This window comes from Brugia malayi, assembly GCF_000002995.4.
Source record: "Brugia malayi strain FR3 genome assembly, contig: Bm_v4_ChrX_scaffold_001, whole genome shotgun sequence".
NCBI lineage: Eukaryota > Metazoa > Nematoda > Chromadorea > Rhabditida > Onchocercidae > Brugia > Brugia malayi.
This window is the reverse complement of record NW_025062479.1, coordinates 21,847,504-21,864,148: the sequence shown is the minus strand read 5'-3', so window position 1 is coordinate 21,864,148 and position 16,645 is coordinate 21,847,504. Positions and strand designations below refer to the sequence as shown.

General features: G+C 23.8%; 2 protein-coding genes across 2 annotated transcripts; both read right to left on the bottom strand.

The window, feature by feature from the left end:
• Window positions 1-1,113: 1,113 nt before the first annotated feature.
• Bma-ptr-4 (Patched related family protein 4, putative) lies at window positions 1,114-8,293 on the bottom strand (the record flags this gene model as incomplete). The annotated part of the gene is made up of 15 exons (XM_043075706.1): window positions 1,114-1,368; window positions 1,528-1,722; window positions 1,957-2,139; window positions 2,450-2,553; window positions 2,747-3,019; window positions 3,883-4,080; window positions 4,332-4,541; window positions 5,093-5,233; window positions 5,325-5,461; window positions 6,088-6,210; window positions 6,538-6,728; window positions 6,800-6,937; window positions 7,112-7,293; window positions 7,539-7,618; window positions 8,073-8,293. The coding sequence occupies 15 exons, from the start codon at window positions 8,291-8,293 to the stop codon at window positions 1,114-1,116; spliced, it is 2,631 nt and encodes an 876-aa protein (XP_042931640.1).
• Window positions 8,294-12,058: 3,765 nt separating this feature from the next.
• On the bottom strand, window positions 12,059-15,574 carry Bma-mboa-1 (Uncharacterized protein; the record flags this gene model as incomplete). The annotated part of the gene is made up of 11 exons (XM_043075705.1): window positions 12,059-12,270; window positions 12,676-12,814; window positions 12,923-13,021; window positions 13,225-13,410; window positions 13,536-13,623; window positions 13,708-13,799; window positions 14,050-14,145; window positions 14,343-14,477; window positions 14,846-14,984; window positions 15,216-15,323; window positions 15,498-15,574. 11 exons carry the CDS (start codon window positions 15,572-15,574, stop codon window positions 12,059-12,061), a joined length of 1,371 nt encoding a protein of 456 aa, XP_042931639.1.
• Window positions 15,575-16,645: the final 1,071 nt, after the last annotated feature.

The window sequence follows — 16,645 nt, the reverse complement described above, 5'->3', positions numbered from 1 at the left end:
TGTATTACTGTTATCTAAATGTTATTTAAAAAAAAAAAAACAAAATTAACTTTTCTTACAATTTCGAGTTGGCTTAGACTTAATTGATTCCTAATCCTTATAAGTTCATAAAAATATAAATGATAATAAGATGTGATAAATGTATTACAATTTGAAAAAAAAAAAAAATAAATGATGTGACAACAGTGAAAGTAAATTTTTTAAATTGAAAAATTAGAAAGGAAAATATGTGACATAATATTAGCATTAGCATAATAAATGAAATATAAAGCATTAAGGAATATTATCGATATAATTAAAAAAAATTGATAAATGAGTAATTATACTTAAAATTCTTTCGCTTAGAAATGAGAATGGGTAATATTTATTTGAATAACTTTTTAGAATTGATTAAATTTGCGGAAAAAATTTAATGAATTCCAATAAAAACTAAATCTCACACCAATAATATAATAATAATAAATTGAAAATAGTTTAATTGAATTTTTACATTAAAATTGAATAAAGCAATAACTGTTACTTTTTTCAAAAAAAAACTCTTTTTTGCTGCAAATATATTTATGTTTGTTAAATACAATCTCTCAAATTTCTGAATAAATTAGTATTTTTATAATTGAATTTGATAATTAAACTAAATTAAGAAATTAATTGAATTGAAATACTTTAAGTAAGTATGAAAATAACAGCAACAGCAATATGAAGGTACATCTTATCAAAATGGACCCGCTCCAATACAATAAACATCAATGAGTGAGCGCACATTGCTTATTTATCATCATCTCCTGAATATTTCAAGAGATTCTCGAAGATGTTCATAAGAGCAGGTGAAATTTCATCAGCCTAGTTACAATCGACTGGAGACAAGCTTAGTCATTATGGATTGGACAAGCCTAGTCATTATGAACTGGACAACTGGACAACTGAACAAGTGAATATAGCACATCATTTTAAAAGGAGTAAATTACAAGAAAAAAAAAATATTATACATCGATTAATTATTTTTTGTTTCAGCTTCATTGAAGATTGTTACAGTAGTAAAATATTCATTGCTAAAGCATCGTATCACTCAAATTAATTAAAAGTAGAAAAAGGAAACCGGAAAAACCGGATGTATCAGGATTGTGGTTCATACCCCTTTAAAGGATATCGGAACCTAAGTGGTATTCGCTCACAAGGATCTAACAATGAAATTAATTGTGGTAACCATAAAAGCGCATGAGTTAATCCAATTACATTAACAAGCATCACAGTTTGAAAGAAGACGCGTACCAGGTAAGCAGGTATTAATGGCAATGACAACATGGAAAATAAAGTGGAACCACCAGCCTGTAATACTGGCCAACCAACCATCATTAAAGATTCTCGTACCTGAAAATATGCAAATTTATGATACCGTTCTTTTCAAATAATTTATTAAAATTTATTCTATTATACCTTTAAAAAAGAAATATTCAAACATCAAAAAAAAAAAGAAAAATGGTTCAATTCAAATTATATAATTTATTTTTAAAACATAAAGCACAAAACCTTTTCATTTGCTGTTTTTTGAGATGATCGATGATATCTATAGCAAATATGTATGGAAAAGTCAACTGCTAAACCAATAGCCATAACAATACAACCCATTGAAACTGAATCTAAATCACTACCCCAAAGTGATAAACCACCACAAACACCCATTGAAATAGATAATAAACTCCAAGTCATGAAGAACACTGATTGCTAAAAATGAAAATACTTGAAGACAAGCATCAATGAAATTAAATTTAGAAACAAAGTAATTTAGTTCAATTCTTTTCTTTTTCTTTTTTTTTTTTTTTGTTTAAATTTTCAAATTCTTAAACGGAAAAAGAGTAAAAATGTTATATATTGGCAGATATCAAATATCAAATATTACTGATATATGAAATTTAAAAAACGATACATATTTCCATATTTATTTATTTACTTATTTACCTTATCAGGTAGGAAAAAGACAGATAAAATTGCCATAACAGAAATTGCTGATCCAATTGATTGCATAGAAGACGGTGCTATGCTTTTACGTTGATCAATCAGAAATGGTGAAAAAATGCCAGCAAGAAAGATGTCAAAATCAGAATATTCTGCGATCATTGCACGCCATCGATATAGTTCATTCTATAAATAATACAATTTAATTATAAAAATTTCATTTTATTTCATTTTTTTTTTGCTTTTTTATTGTTTTGAAAATTATGTGTGATATTTTAATTAATAATACTAATAATTATAATTTTTGGTTATAATTTGCAAATAATTTAAGAAATCTAAAAGTAGCTTTGAATATTTTTTTTTTATTCTTTATGGAAAGTATCACTCGTAAACTGATCATATATTTAAATTAATTGGACCACTTTTTTCTTTTCTAATTTCAAAAAAATTTTTTTTTTTTTTTAATTTTTCTAATCAAAGTTTTTTTCTAACTTACATGTCGTTTCTCCCATGAATCAAGTCCATAAAAACTAGTTTGAAATGCAAAAGCTGCTATACATGGCTCTCCATTTGTCACATTGCTTTTCATTTTTACGTAAGCTTAAATTGATGAAAGTTTTCATATTTATTTCAAATTCTTAACTAAATTAAATTATTTCGTTTCATATTAAAGCATCAATTTTCATTAAATCATTTATGTTATTTTGATAAATAAATGAATAATTTGTATGTAAAATGCAAATGCTAACAATAAAATGTTTTTTATATTAGTGAAAAAAGAAAACAAATTTACTTCTGTATTGTTGACTATCGGATTGATCAAAAAAATCAATCAAATATTTCTTTTCATAGAAATTTTTGGTATAATTAATATTTGGAAAATCATTTAGAAATCGCTGATATTCCCAGAGCCAAAAATTTGTTGATACTCGTCCAATGCTATAAGTTGTATGTTCGAGACGATAGATTAATTCGTTCATTCGAGCTCGTGCTTCTGTCGTACGAAAATCCGGTGGATTCATCACGTGAAACACGGGCATCACGTTATCAGCCCAAATATATTTATCTAATTGAAAATCATATATTATTATCTTTTTTTGCTAACTCAAATTTTCACATTAATAATTCGCAATGAAATAACATTCATTGGTTCATAATTGATGAATGTACAATAGTTATTGTTATTGAAAATTTTAAATAGAATCGAAGATATAATATAATTAAGAAAATATAATTATCAATTTCTTTATCATAAAAGATGTCATAGATTAAGAAAATATGATTATCAATTTTATTAAGAAAATATAATTATCAATTTCATTATCATAAAAGATGTCATAGATTAAGAAAATATAATTATCAATTTTATTAAGAAAATATAATTATCAATTTCATTATCATAAAAGATGTCATAGATTAAGAAAATATAATTATCAATTTTATTAAGAAAATATAATTATCAATTTCATTATCATAAAAGATGTCATAGATTAAGAAAATATAATTATCAATTTTATTAAGAAAATATAATTATCAATTTCATTATCATAAAAGATGTCATAGATTAAGAAAATATAATTATCAATTTTATTAAGAAAATATAATTATCAATTTCATTATCATAAAAGATGTCATAGATTAAGAAAATATAATTATCAATTTTATTAAGAAAATATAATTATCAATTTCATCATCATAAAAGATGTCATAGATTAAGAAAATATAATTATCAATTTTATTATCATAAAAGATATCATAGATTTTGATCATTTGCAAGAATTTCTCTTTTCCTGCAAATTCTTGTAATTGATCAAAACCTTATCAGATCTGATTAACTGTACATTTCAATTTCTTACATCCATTATACAATCTAAGTATTTTAGAAATTTTATAGATTAAAGCTGAAAAAAAAGAAAAAATTCAACTCACCAGCAAGATTAATAAAAGGTTGAATGGGTGAATCATCACGAATATACTTTCTAGGACTTATGTCAACTGAAATAGATATACAACCATAAATTGCTAATGAAGCATAAATGAGGAAAGCAATCATTGAAATAATTCGAACATCTTTACGTAATATGAATGGAGCATAGGTGTCACCAAACCATCGATGAATGTAAGGTTCTGAAACAAAAGAAAGTTTGAAAAAAAATTTACAATAATTTTATGACAAATAACTTTTTGTTTTTTGTTTTATTGTTTTTATTGTTTAACTACTAGTGTCCTCTCTCTCTCTCTCTTTTCTAATTTATGAGAACTATTTAGCTTTTTTTATTATTTTATTAACTATTTTGTTTAATTCATATTTAATCCTATAATCGCTATAAAACTTTTATTTTTTTCAACAAATTATTTTATATTAATAAGAAATTTACGTTGCATGTAGTGATCGTTTGTTGTATTTTTTCTTGATTTTAATTTATAGCAACATGCTAATAAGCCACCATCAGCTTCTTTTCGACCACCGTAAACCATAACGGATGCGTAAAATGTTATTTGGAAGAGATAATCCATCATAATACCGGTAGCCGTTAACAGACAAAAATCCGAAACAGCCGGAATTGGACATAAGAAATAACCAAGAGCTGAAATTTTCTTAAAAAATTTAATGAAATTCTTTTAATCTTAAGCTTTCATTGTTTTAAAATTTAAATTTACATGTAGTATTCTGTGATATGTAATTCAATTTTGTCATCCTTACTCGAAATAAAAGTATAGGTTAAGGTTTTTCATAGTAATTAATAACAATTAAAATTGTTAAATCAAGATTTACACTTTTTTTTTTCTTTGAATTTTTAGCTTTAATAATATAAACTTGAAGAAATTTGGATATCACAGATGATTTGTTTTTTGCTTTCTTTGGCTTCTTTTATGGGCAATTTATGGGTATGACCTTAATTTAAAAGCATAACAGTTTACCCATCAAGTTTTATCCAATCATAAAACATAGGTAAAATTTTTTTCTAAAGAAAACTGTTGTAAGAAGAAAAAAAGAAAAAAACTACCGCAAATCATATTTATTATTTTAATTTTTAGCATTTGAATTTAAAATAACAAAAATTTCAACAAAATATTATATTCAATCATTTATTTATTTATTCCATTAAAAAAAAAAAAAAAAACTAAATAAATTTACCAAAACAACCGAAATCAGTAACCGATGTTACAGTAATGGATAAACCGGCATCACTCATTGTTAGCGCCATGCGTTCCTCAACCAATAAGCGCCGATTAGTGGTACGCCAAGCGCCTAACATCAGGAATGCATCATCAACACCTTAACAAAAGTGTAAATAACTGAAGAAGAAAAAAACTTATTAATAATTAGATATTAAATAAATGTTTTTTTTTTTCTTTCAAAGTATTACCAACTGCAAGGATCAAAAATGGCATTGTGCATGATACTGGATTGAAAGGCATTCCAAGACGAAAGAGCAGTCCAAAAGTACAAATTAGTGATAAGATAACTGATATCACTGCCAGATAACCTTCCACTGGTTTTGATCTTAAAAAAAGGGAAAAAAAATTTTTTTTTTTTTTTTTTTCAAATAAAAATTGAATATATATATATATGTGTGTAGTAAAGAGAATAATTGTTGATTTAATGTTTAATTTAAATGTTTGTTTATTTCATTTTTGTAAATTAAAATTTCAAGAATGTTTCTTTCTCTCTTCATTTAGATTAATATCAATGAATGATAAGAGTTGACGTTAATGTCACTTTTAATGTGTCCTTTCCATCTTATCACTGACATATAAATTGTATTGTTGATGTCCTTTAAACTTGTTTTGAATGCATCAAGCAAAATGATGCATTTTCTTTTATAAGAATGAAATCCTTTAAACGGAAACGTTTATCTTTTCATATTTATGAAAAGATAAAATGAAATATTAAATTTTTGCTATTTTTTAATTCATTTTTATTCTTGCAATAAACAAATGCAAATTAAAATGCTTATTTGCAGCTAGTGATTGGATGCAAAGTTTGACATACAAAAGTGATAAGTTGTATCTATTGAAGATGATATGATATCAGTGGTTATTATCAGACAGATGTAAGATATTAGTCATTTTAATGAATTTAATTTTGAAGCAAAAAGAAGCAAATATGAAATGAAATGAAATGATTACTTGATAATATCTCTGGAATAATTTGAAAGAACGACGAAAAGCATCAATTGCAATGAAACAACAGCTGCAAATGGTAGTGCTACTTCGATAATCAAAAGTAATTCATCGTTCATTGCTTTATCACTAAAAAATTTTGATATTTCTGATAATAACAATTATTTTTTTATTATGTTAAAGAACAAAAATATAAAACTGAAATTTATTCATTGGAAGATAATAGAAAAATTGAATTAAATAAATGATTATTGTATTAATTTATGTATAAATTGTTAATTGTAATTAAATTAAAGAGAAAGTAATATAAAAATAAATATTTGAATATAACAATAATCTATTGAGTTAAGTAAAGTATTTTAAGTAAGTGAAATAAATGATTAGAAGAAAAAAAAAAATAAAATGAAAGATGAAAAAATGTTCATTTAAAATTTAAAAAAAAAAAAAAATACTTACTTATGTGGAATGAATTTAAGCTTCGATTCATTCTTTTTGGAAAGCCAAAAATTATCAAGTGCTTTTCGAAATGCTACATAAGCTTTCTCTTTTTCAGGTGAACTCTTGAAATTGATATACCAATGTACTGTTACCACTTTTGCACTACTTATTTCACGTTTTCGACCAGTTACATTTACACCATAAATCACCTAAAATACATTTGAAATTTTTTGTAGCGTTTAAAATTTAGATAAATATGGTGAATTATTAAATGGCTCACTTGACCAATATCCTTTGGTCGATTAAATAAATACATAACCGGATATGATAGTTGTAAATTTGGATTTGAATTAGCTTTTCCGTCACGGAAAAGTATTTCTGCATGCTTTAGCCAAACATTCAATTCATTTGAACATTTCTAAATTGTTATTAAATAATATTTTATTTCATTTTTTTTTTTTTTGTCTTTCATCTATTATCTAAAGCTAAAAGAAATTTCATATGACAAATAATTATAATCGATAAAAACAAAAACAAAAAAAACGCAAAAAAAAAAAAAAATTTTTTTTTTTTCATTGAAAATCTAACTTACTTCTTCATCATAATCTTTCTGGCAAAAATCCTCAAATCGATAAATTTTGCCATTAAATTCAACAGTGGTATTCATAATTTCAGTGGTATAACGATATATCATACGTAACGTACGTGATTCGAGCAAATTCGAATTCTCTTCATGTATTGCATAAAATCGAATGACATCAATGCGAATAGGATCTGCAAAGGTTGTGACAATTTGATGATAAATGTGTGATTGTTATGAATATAACAAATAAAAATAAAATGCAAAAAAAAAAAAAAAAAAAGAAAGAAAAACACTTTTCAATTATGTAAATGAATTTTTCAATATATCTATTAAAATTACAGATTAACAAATTTTATTGGTAAAAATGACTTTTATAAAATCAAATAAATGGCTTGTAAACAAACTAATCTTGAAGAAAAATAAAAAGATGACAAACCTTTGAGAATGTCAACTTGTCGTTTAATTCGATTAGTATTCTGCAAAATTCCCAGCGGCATTTCGTTAAAAACTGTTAATCTAAATAACTGCCGGAAGTGTCAATGACCGTCGCTAAGCCTTTTTTTTTTTTTTCTTTTTTTTTTAAAAAAAAAAAAAGAAAGAAAATTCTATACGAATAAGCTGAAACATTTTAGCGCAAAATGAAAAGCGTAGCAGTGAAATGGAATGGTCAATCTTTGGTCATTTATTGGATTGGTCAATTCTTTGTAATTATCGTTTAAAAGTATTTTTTATTATCATTTCTTTCTTTCTTTCCTCTCTTTTTTTTTGAAAAAACTTTTATAAAATTTTTAATTGTTTTCATTTTTTTATTTTTTGACTTTCATTTAAACTCGACTAACTTCACTCATTTTTTTTTTTTTTAGTTATTTAAACTAATTTTAATATCTTTTCAGTTAAAATTGTATGAAGAAAATTTTCATTCATAAATATTTGTAATTTAAATTAAAATAAGAAGCAAAATTATGAAAACCTTTCAAATTCTTGTCGTACAGGTGCATCCCATGGAACAAACAATTTGTAAAGATCCAAATTAATTTGTAAAGCAGGTAATCCTGTCATACAAATTGCTGTTAATAGCAATGAACCAATCAAAAATCGTCCAGGATAACGACCAACCAGTAAGCCATGATAATAAAAACATTTGATAAATAAATCTTCTATTTTTTTACTACAGCCTTCCAATTGTTTCATACCCTATAAATTTTATTAAAAAATACAATGACAATATAATTATTATAATCAAAGCATTATTTAAAATGTACTTCAATTTGTTGAATAATCACTACTGATAAAACATATTGTATATTTTTTTTTTAAAGTGATGATAAATCGCTGATAAAACATGATATTTATTGAATAATCTGTGATAAAACAAGAACAACAAATGAGAACTTAACTTCGTCGAGAAATAAAATTTGAAACGAAGAAATTGTTTTTGCTGATAGGGTGAGGGGAGTATGAGAAAGATGATCACTTTTTGGTATCTTTAAATGTTAATAACAATAATGGGCGATGGTAGGTAGTAGTGGTAGTGGTGGTAGATAATTGTGGTTGTTAATAATGAACTGCTGTTGATGATGTCTCGATTGCTCGGTAGGTAGATGAATTGTTCGGTTGAAAAGGAGGATAGAAGAAGATGTATTGACGATTTACGGATAGAATTGGATGATGGTATGTATATTGATGAATTTCTTAAGTTGATTTCAAAAATTTTATTCCTTTTAGATTGTCACACCCTTTTCCATTTGTTCAAGTTGATGTTAAAAATTTCGTTCCTCTAACACTGCCCATTCTTCTTCAAAAATTTCTCATTCTTTTAACCACTCTTAATTACTTTACCGACGTAATATTTTCCAATCAAAACATCCTGTAATTCTTTTTTTTTTTTTTTTTTTTTTAATTCATTTATTAATTCAATTTATTACATTTTAACTATAATATTTTTGTTTTGAGAATATATTGTTCAAGCTAAAATTATGCTTTTTAATTTGATAAAAGATTATATTTGGATGATAAAATCAATTTTTTAGCTCATTTTATAGAATTAATTTTGAAAAAAGAATTTCAAACAAAAATTATTCCTGCATTTCTTTTCTTTTCTTTTTTATTAATTTTTATTTTAATTAATTATTGCTAATAAATATATTTTAACAAAAAAAAAAAAAAAAACTTATCAGTAAAATGAACGGAAATAAAAGATAATTGAAACGATTATTGCTACGAATGTTTTACAAATACTTTAGTTTTATCAACAAAAAAAAAAAAAAAAGAAATAAAAATTCATTCATATAATTGTATTGTTGAACGTCAAAACGATCACGTATTACTTATATAAGTAAAGTATTTCAATGCATATTTGATAAAAATATTTAACATTTAATTAATTACAGGATGGAATGTGAAAATGACATTTTAAAAAAGAAATAATATATGAAATATATGTATTTAACTGATAAACATTTGATAATTAATGTTATCTATGAAAAAATTACAATTTTTTTCTTAAAAAAAAAAAAAAAAAAAAAAAAAAAATACTTTCATTTTGTCAGCAATTTTTCATTTTATCGATAATTTTTTCATAAGTTGTCGCTTTCCATCAAACAATCCGGTTATCTTTTTTTTCTCTCTCTCTCTCTCTCTCTCTTTTGTAATGCTGTAAAATCTGTTTAAAATCTTTGAACTAGCTGATAATACATAGCTGATAACAACTCGTTCTAAGATAAAGATAAACTTTAATGTGTTTAATTTGATTTTTAATCAAATTTTTTAAGACATAAATTTAAGAAAATACAAATTTTTAGAAACAAAAAAACAGAACAAAATGAAATAAGTACTATTGGTAGTTGTTATGCTTAAACATTTTGATATTTAAAAATTATTTTAAAAAAAAATTTTGTTTTTTTTTTTAAATTTTCAGACATTTACTTTGATTTATTAAATTAATCTTATCATTTGCAGAAAAGCAAAAAATTCTCAAAAGCATTCATTGCATTTGTTGTTTGTTTATTATCAGATTTCCAAACAAAAGGTTTAATTATACATTGATGAATTGCATTCTAAAAAAAAAAAAAAAAAGAAATAATTGTCTAATGGAAAATATTAAGCTGCGTTAATGATATCTTTTAAAATTTGAAATTGAAAAAAATTTTTGAAAATTAAATATATATTTTGATACTTTGCCAAGATTATTCAGATCCTTCCAAAGAAATGGTATTTCGGCATTTCTCCTTTTCCTTTCTTTTAAAATTACAATTTTTAATTTGTAAAGATGTGTGATGAGTTGTACTGTCAACTGTCAACGCTACTGCCATCTGCCAGCATCTACCAATAAATTAAATTTAAATTTGAATGAATGATTACTTCCGTTTAATGAAGTATATAAGTTTCTATTATTACTATTATTATTTGTCTTTTTCTCATTAGACAAATTAATGAAAAGAATAAAAAGGAAAATTTTATTTTATTTTATATTTTTGGTAAGCAATAATTTTTCTTTTAAAAGAAACTTACAGTTGAGTCAATCGGAATAACTGCTAAATAAATATTATTTTGCATCTCTAATACAAATTCAACTTTTTTTTACGTTCTTGCGTGATCACTTTTCACGTTCTTGCGTGATCAAAGCAATAATTCATATTTTATACATTTTCATTTTTTATGCAGAATAATGAAAAAGTAACAGCCGCTATTTGTTAACATTCAAAAAATCAGAAATTATTAATATCTGAAAAAAATATTTAAATCGGAAGAGAAATAATTCTGAGAGGAATAAAGAAAAAAAAGAAGAGAGAAATGCATTTAGAGGAATTTTCGTGTTTTCTATGCTTTCATTTTTGAATAGAAATAAATTTTTATTAAATAATAAATTAATGCAAATCACAGTTCAAATATATAAAAAAAGAAAAAATGAAATCAATGAATAATGAAATATTAATAAAATTAATTTAAAAAAAAGATATATTAAAAAAATTTTTTAAAAAAAATGAAAAATTAATAAAATTAATGAAATAGCAAATCAAATTGTACAAACAGTAATATCAGAAAACAAATCATTCATCAAGTTTTAACGTGTGTTACACGTAACAGCACGTGTAAAATCTTTAATACAGCAATGTGCAACCGTGCCAACTTCATTTTCAGGCACACACGGAATGATTCTTTGGAAGAGAAATTTTGAATTGGAAAACATAAATTTTTTAAAATTTCCATTTCTAAAGGAAATGGCAATATGCATAGTATAATTTTTATTAACTTATTAATTAGTATTAACTTTCCAGTAATTAATTAATTAATTAATTCAAAATTACTGTGATGGTAGTTATGTCCAGCTTTCCGTTGTTTAAATGAAATGAAATTATCAAACTATCCCAAATTCTGATCTGCTAATTTACAATGTTTGCAAGTACTGTAATTTAAATATATTGAAATCTCTAAATCAGATAGAGTTTTTTGTTGATTCTAAATTGTTTCCAAATAATTCAAAGTTATCAATTTAGTAGTCAAAATTTCTTGTTTAACATCTTATCATTACATTAATAATTCATTATCAATTATCAGCGTTTATTGGAAATTATTTCTGAAGCAGTAAATTTTGCTAATTACAAGCAGAACATTTGTTCAGTTGAAGTGAATAAAACTTTTCAAAATTAAATTTTCAAAAGCTTTATATGTTTCATATACATTAGCAAATTCAAAAAAAAAAAAAAAAAACTGAAATCTTTTTAACTGAAATAAATTTTATTTGAAAATTATAATTTGAAATATAAATTCAAATATATAAATAAATATATAAAAATTCAAGTAAATATAAATTGAAATATACAAATAAATTCAAAATTAATACCATTAATTAATCGGTTTTTTTTTTTTTTTTTTTTGAAATTTTTAAAACAAAAAATATTAATTAAAAAAAAATGAATGCTTTTAATATGAAAGAATTTTTCTTAAAAAAGAAAATTATCGATCGTTTAATGTTTGACAGAACCAATGACGAGGTATGATAAAATCAAGAATAAAATGATTAAAATATGGATCACAACGTTGTCTAGCATACCATTCTTCACTGTACAACGATACAAATAATCCAGTACCAATTAATAAATTTGTATGCATTGCTATATTCCAAATTTGTTTTGAAGTGATAAATTGTGATAACGAATAGAAAATTCCTATAAAATTTTTTTATTTGATTGACCTATTTTTTTTTTTTTTTTTTTCAGGATGAAATTGAAGAAGAAAAAAACTCTTTTTCAAATTCATTTTATTTCATTTTTACTACATTTTTTTTTTCTTCTTTTTTTTTTTTTTTTCATATTTGACAATTAATAATTCATAAATAATTTATGAAACTTTTTTTTTCTTCATAACTCTCAAATTATTTTCATTAAATAATTTGTATTATTGAAAACATTTTTAATTTTTCTTTGAACTTGAATAAATTAGAAAGTAACTTGTATATTTCAATCAGTTCTCTGTGTTTGTGAGAGAGAGAGAGGAGAGGGAAAGGGAGAGAGAGGCAGAATAATTGGGAGCTTTTCATTTTCTAAATTTTGTGAAAAATATAGGTCAAATACCTCCGAAAATGAAATATAAGGTGAATATGATAGGATAGAACATTCTTAAAGCCAAACCAAACCAGTACTCATGAAATATTGATGAAAAGAAAAATACCATTGTTTGAGCAATGAAAAGACCTTTCTTTCCTCCAATCATCTATAAAATATTTAAAATTAAAAAAAATAATTTCATATGATTATTTTGCTAAACTTTTGCTTCATCCAATATTTGAATTTGCTATTTAATTTCTAAATTGTAAATAACCTGTGAAATATCTCGATAAATATAAGCATAGAGCCATTCATGTACAACTAAATTCCAAAATCGATAATATTCAGCCATCGATTTTGAACTCCACCAATTCTGAAAACAAGAAGAAAAGAAGTTTTTTTTTTTTCATAATTTTAACTTTATTTAAAGCTTAATTAGCTCACTTATTATCACAATTTCAACATTTAGCAATAAATTTATTAATTGTTTTCAATTTTTAGACTAATAAAAAAAAAAAAAAAGATTACAATGAATTAATAAAAATGAAAATAAATTTTGAAAGAATTTAATAATACCAAATAAAATTGTCGATCTGAGTAACGCAATAATTCTGCAAACATATTCAACCAGCAATGTAGTAAACCATAGAAGAGTAATAGTAAACATAATGCACCAGCTGTTATCGAATTAAATATATTACTTACTTTTGCTGAAAAGTTAACTGCCGTAACATTCTCTTTCTCATATTGAGGTAATATCATCTGAAATTTTAAAAAATTTCATCAAATTTGCAAGAATTCATTTAAAAAAAAGAAAGAAAAAAGGAGAAAAAATGTTTTTATTTGATTAGAAAAAATAGTATGAAATTTAGAAAAGTAAAATTTACTTGTATAAAAATAAGATCCACGCAATAAATAATAATAATAATCTCTTGTGCATAATTTTTTACAGCTTGCCAATTGCAATTTGAATTTCTAAATTGAAATGATTGAAAAATTCATTATGCATCATATAATTTATCGAATTAAAGATGCGTTTAAAGAAAATTTTAAAAATACCTGGGATAAGATTGACGAAAGACTAATGAGGGACAGAAGAAGAAATAAACGTATTGCTCAAGTGTTGGATATTTTTCCGGAATGTCATCATCCTGATCAGTAAAATTAATTAGCAAAAAAATTTATCTTTCGTTTTTTTTTTTTTTTTTTTAATAGCTAGACGAATAACAATAAGTAAATAATGTTGCATTTACATAAAAGAAGTTAATCAAGAATTGTACATAAATTAAATTATCATTTGTATAATTTGTAATCTAATATTATTGCTAATAATAATTGTTGAAATTTTAATTAATTTTTAAACTTATTAAAAGTTAAGAAAAATTTAATTAACAATAATACCTTGAGACCATCAGTTTTACCAGCTTCAATTTTTAAACGGACTGCCAACGAGTATACTTCACGTATAAAAGAATGAACTTTCATTGAAATGCGTGTCTAAAATTTAAATTTAAATTTCATTTAATTTTGTCAAAAATTCTTTAATTGAAAAAAACATTCACTCTTTACATTGCATATTGCTATGATAACCAATGTTATCATTAAATTTGAAATAAAATTTAAAATTTATTTCTCAATTCTAATCTTATCAAAATATTTTTATCACTGATACTAATACATAATGAATTTTTTACACTTTCGCAGGTTACAATAAAGGTGCAAGCACATTCGAGTTGCATCGTTAAAATAAATCGAAAACAGCAATAGAATAATGCACATAAATAGATAATATAGAGAAACAATAAAATGATAAAATCTTTCATTGGTTCCTGAAATATATCTGAGTGATAAGTGATAAAAAGAAGATATTTTATCAGATGACATTTACTTGTGATTAAATGCGAATTTGTTCATGTATTTTTGATTTTAGATATTGAATTTTCTACTTTATATTAATTTAAATTACGATTATGCTCCATTTGAGGATGCGGTTTAGTTACAATTCTTTCTAATTCAGTGCATGGTATTTTACTATTTTAAATTACTTACAGTTTTGAATGGTACTTTACTATTTTAAATTACTTACAGTTTTGAATGGTACTTCACTATTTTAAATTACTTACAGTTTTGAATGGTACTTTACTATTTTAAATTACTTACAGTTTTGCATGGTACTTTACTATTTTAAATTACTTACCGTTTTGCATGGTCTTCTACTCCAGAATTGCAAGCTATAATAAATAAGCAACGTACTACCTGCTAATAAACACCAGAATATTAAAGTTATCGGTAATTTGTTGAAATTCCATTTTATCAGCCATAAATGATGCACTGGACTAAAAGTATGAAAATAATTTTTATGGCTTTCTAATTAAATTCATATATTTTATAAGCAATAAAATATTTTTAAAACAACGTTGCATTTTTATTTAAAACGTTTAAAATGACGTTACAATTCTGTGCATCACTGAACAATTCGTTTATACTCACACGTTTACTTGAAACAATAATATTGAACGTGTACGTACGTTTAAGTATGTTAGATAGTACAGTTCATAGCAACTTACTTCCCGTGAGATACGCTATCTTCAAATACTGTTTTCAAGAATAATAGGAAAAACATGGCGCAGAAGAAATTCTTTAAACATGACAAATCTGTTTGCGTCAAAAGTGTTCTGAAAATTCCATAAAAAGAAGTAAAATTATTTTGTTTCAAAAATGAATGAATAACTTTTAAATCATTTCAATAAGTAATTTAGTAATTGTGACAAGAAATTATGACAAAGCCAATATTTGAATTTTAATATATTTCTATATTTCTGAAAAAATTTATTAAGTGAAAATTTTACGTCAACAAAGATGGACGTTCTTGAAATTCTTTCATTCTGAATTGTTTATTTGTATGCTTTTCCATTTCAATTGACATCTCTTCGTGCAAATTTTTCTCTTTTTTTTAAAACTATAAATAATATTGCAGTAAAAATAACTTACAATAATTATACCAAAAAAAAAAAAATAAAAAAAAATAAAAAATAAAAAAGAAAGAAAAGGAAAAAAAAAAGAATAAAAAAAAACAACAAACATTGGACTCCATTAGTGATAAATAGTAATTCAAGTTCACATGAAAACATCTTGTCCTCATGGCATTATGTGACACTAAAAAGGGGGACATTAAATAGGTCAAATAGGGGTCACAGAGCACGATCGTTCTCTATTTTTGCATTTGTTGAGCAATGATATGAATTGAAATGGGACTGAGATGCACGCACGAATTGTCCGAAATTTTTCAACGAAATAATCGTTAAACTTTTAAATTAGAAACATTCACTCACTTTCATGTGTAAATTCAAAACATTTTCTTACTGATTGATTTTTAATTTTAAACAGAGCAAACTTTTTTTTTTTTTTTTTGTTTCATTTTTCTAAATGATACATTCGGGAAATTTTGATTGAAATATGATATATCAACAGATCATCAAGATTATTCATAAGAAGTATACAAATTTGAACGATATTAAATTTCTATAATTTAAAAGATGTTAATATTTGCTAATTATTTAATATAATAATTTGAAATTCATAGCAAAATTTATTAGCATTAGCGATCGTCCATTCAAAATGACCTCTGGCATATCCATTCAATTTTTGCTTAAAAATTTAATATGCTTATATTTTAATGATTTTTTTTTAAATCAATTTTCTTGGATATAATTAAAATGCTAATTAAATAAATTTTGATTACATTGAAATTGCAGAAATGATTGAAATTTATCATTTTCTGCATATTTTTTGCAGGGAATTTATCAAATAAATCGAAGAATATTTGCATATAATGAGAATAAAATTATTTGAAAAAAGTTTAAAAGGCGTATTTTATAATTTATCATTCATTTATTTACTATTACGACTACGGAAGCGGTTGCCATCATTTGCAGTTCTCATTATTTTTTGCACACTGTGTGGGAATTTCTTCTACAAAAATATTTCAAAAAATATT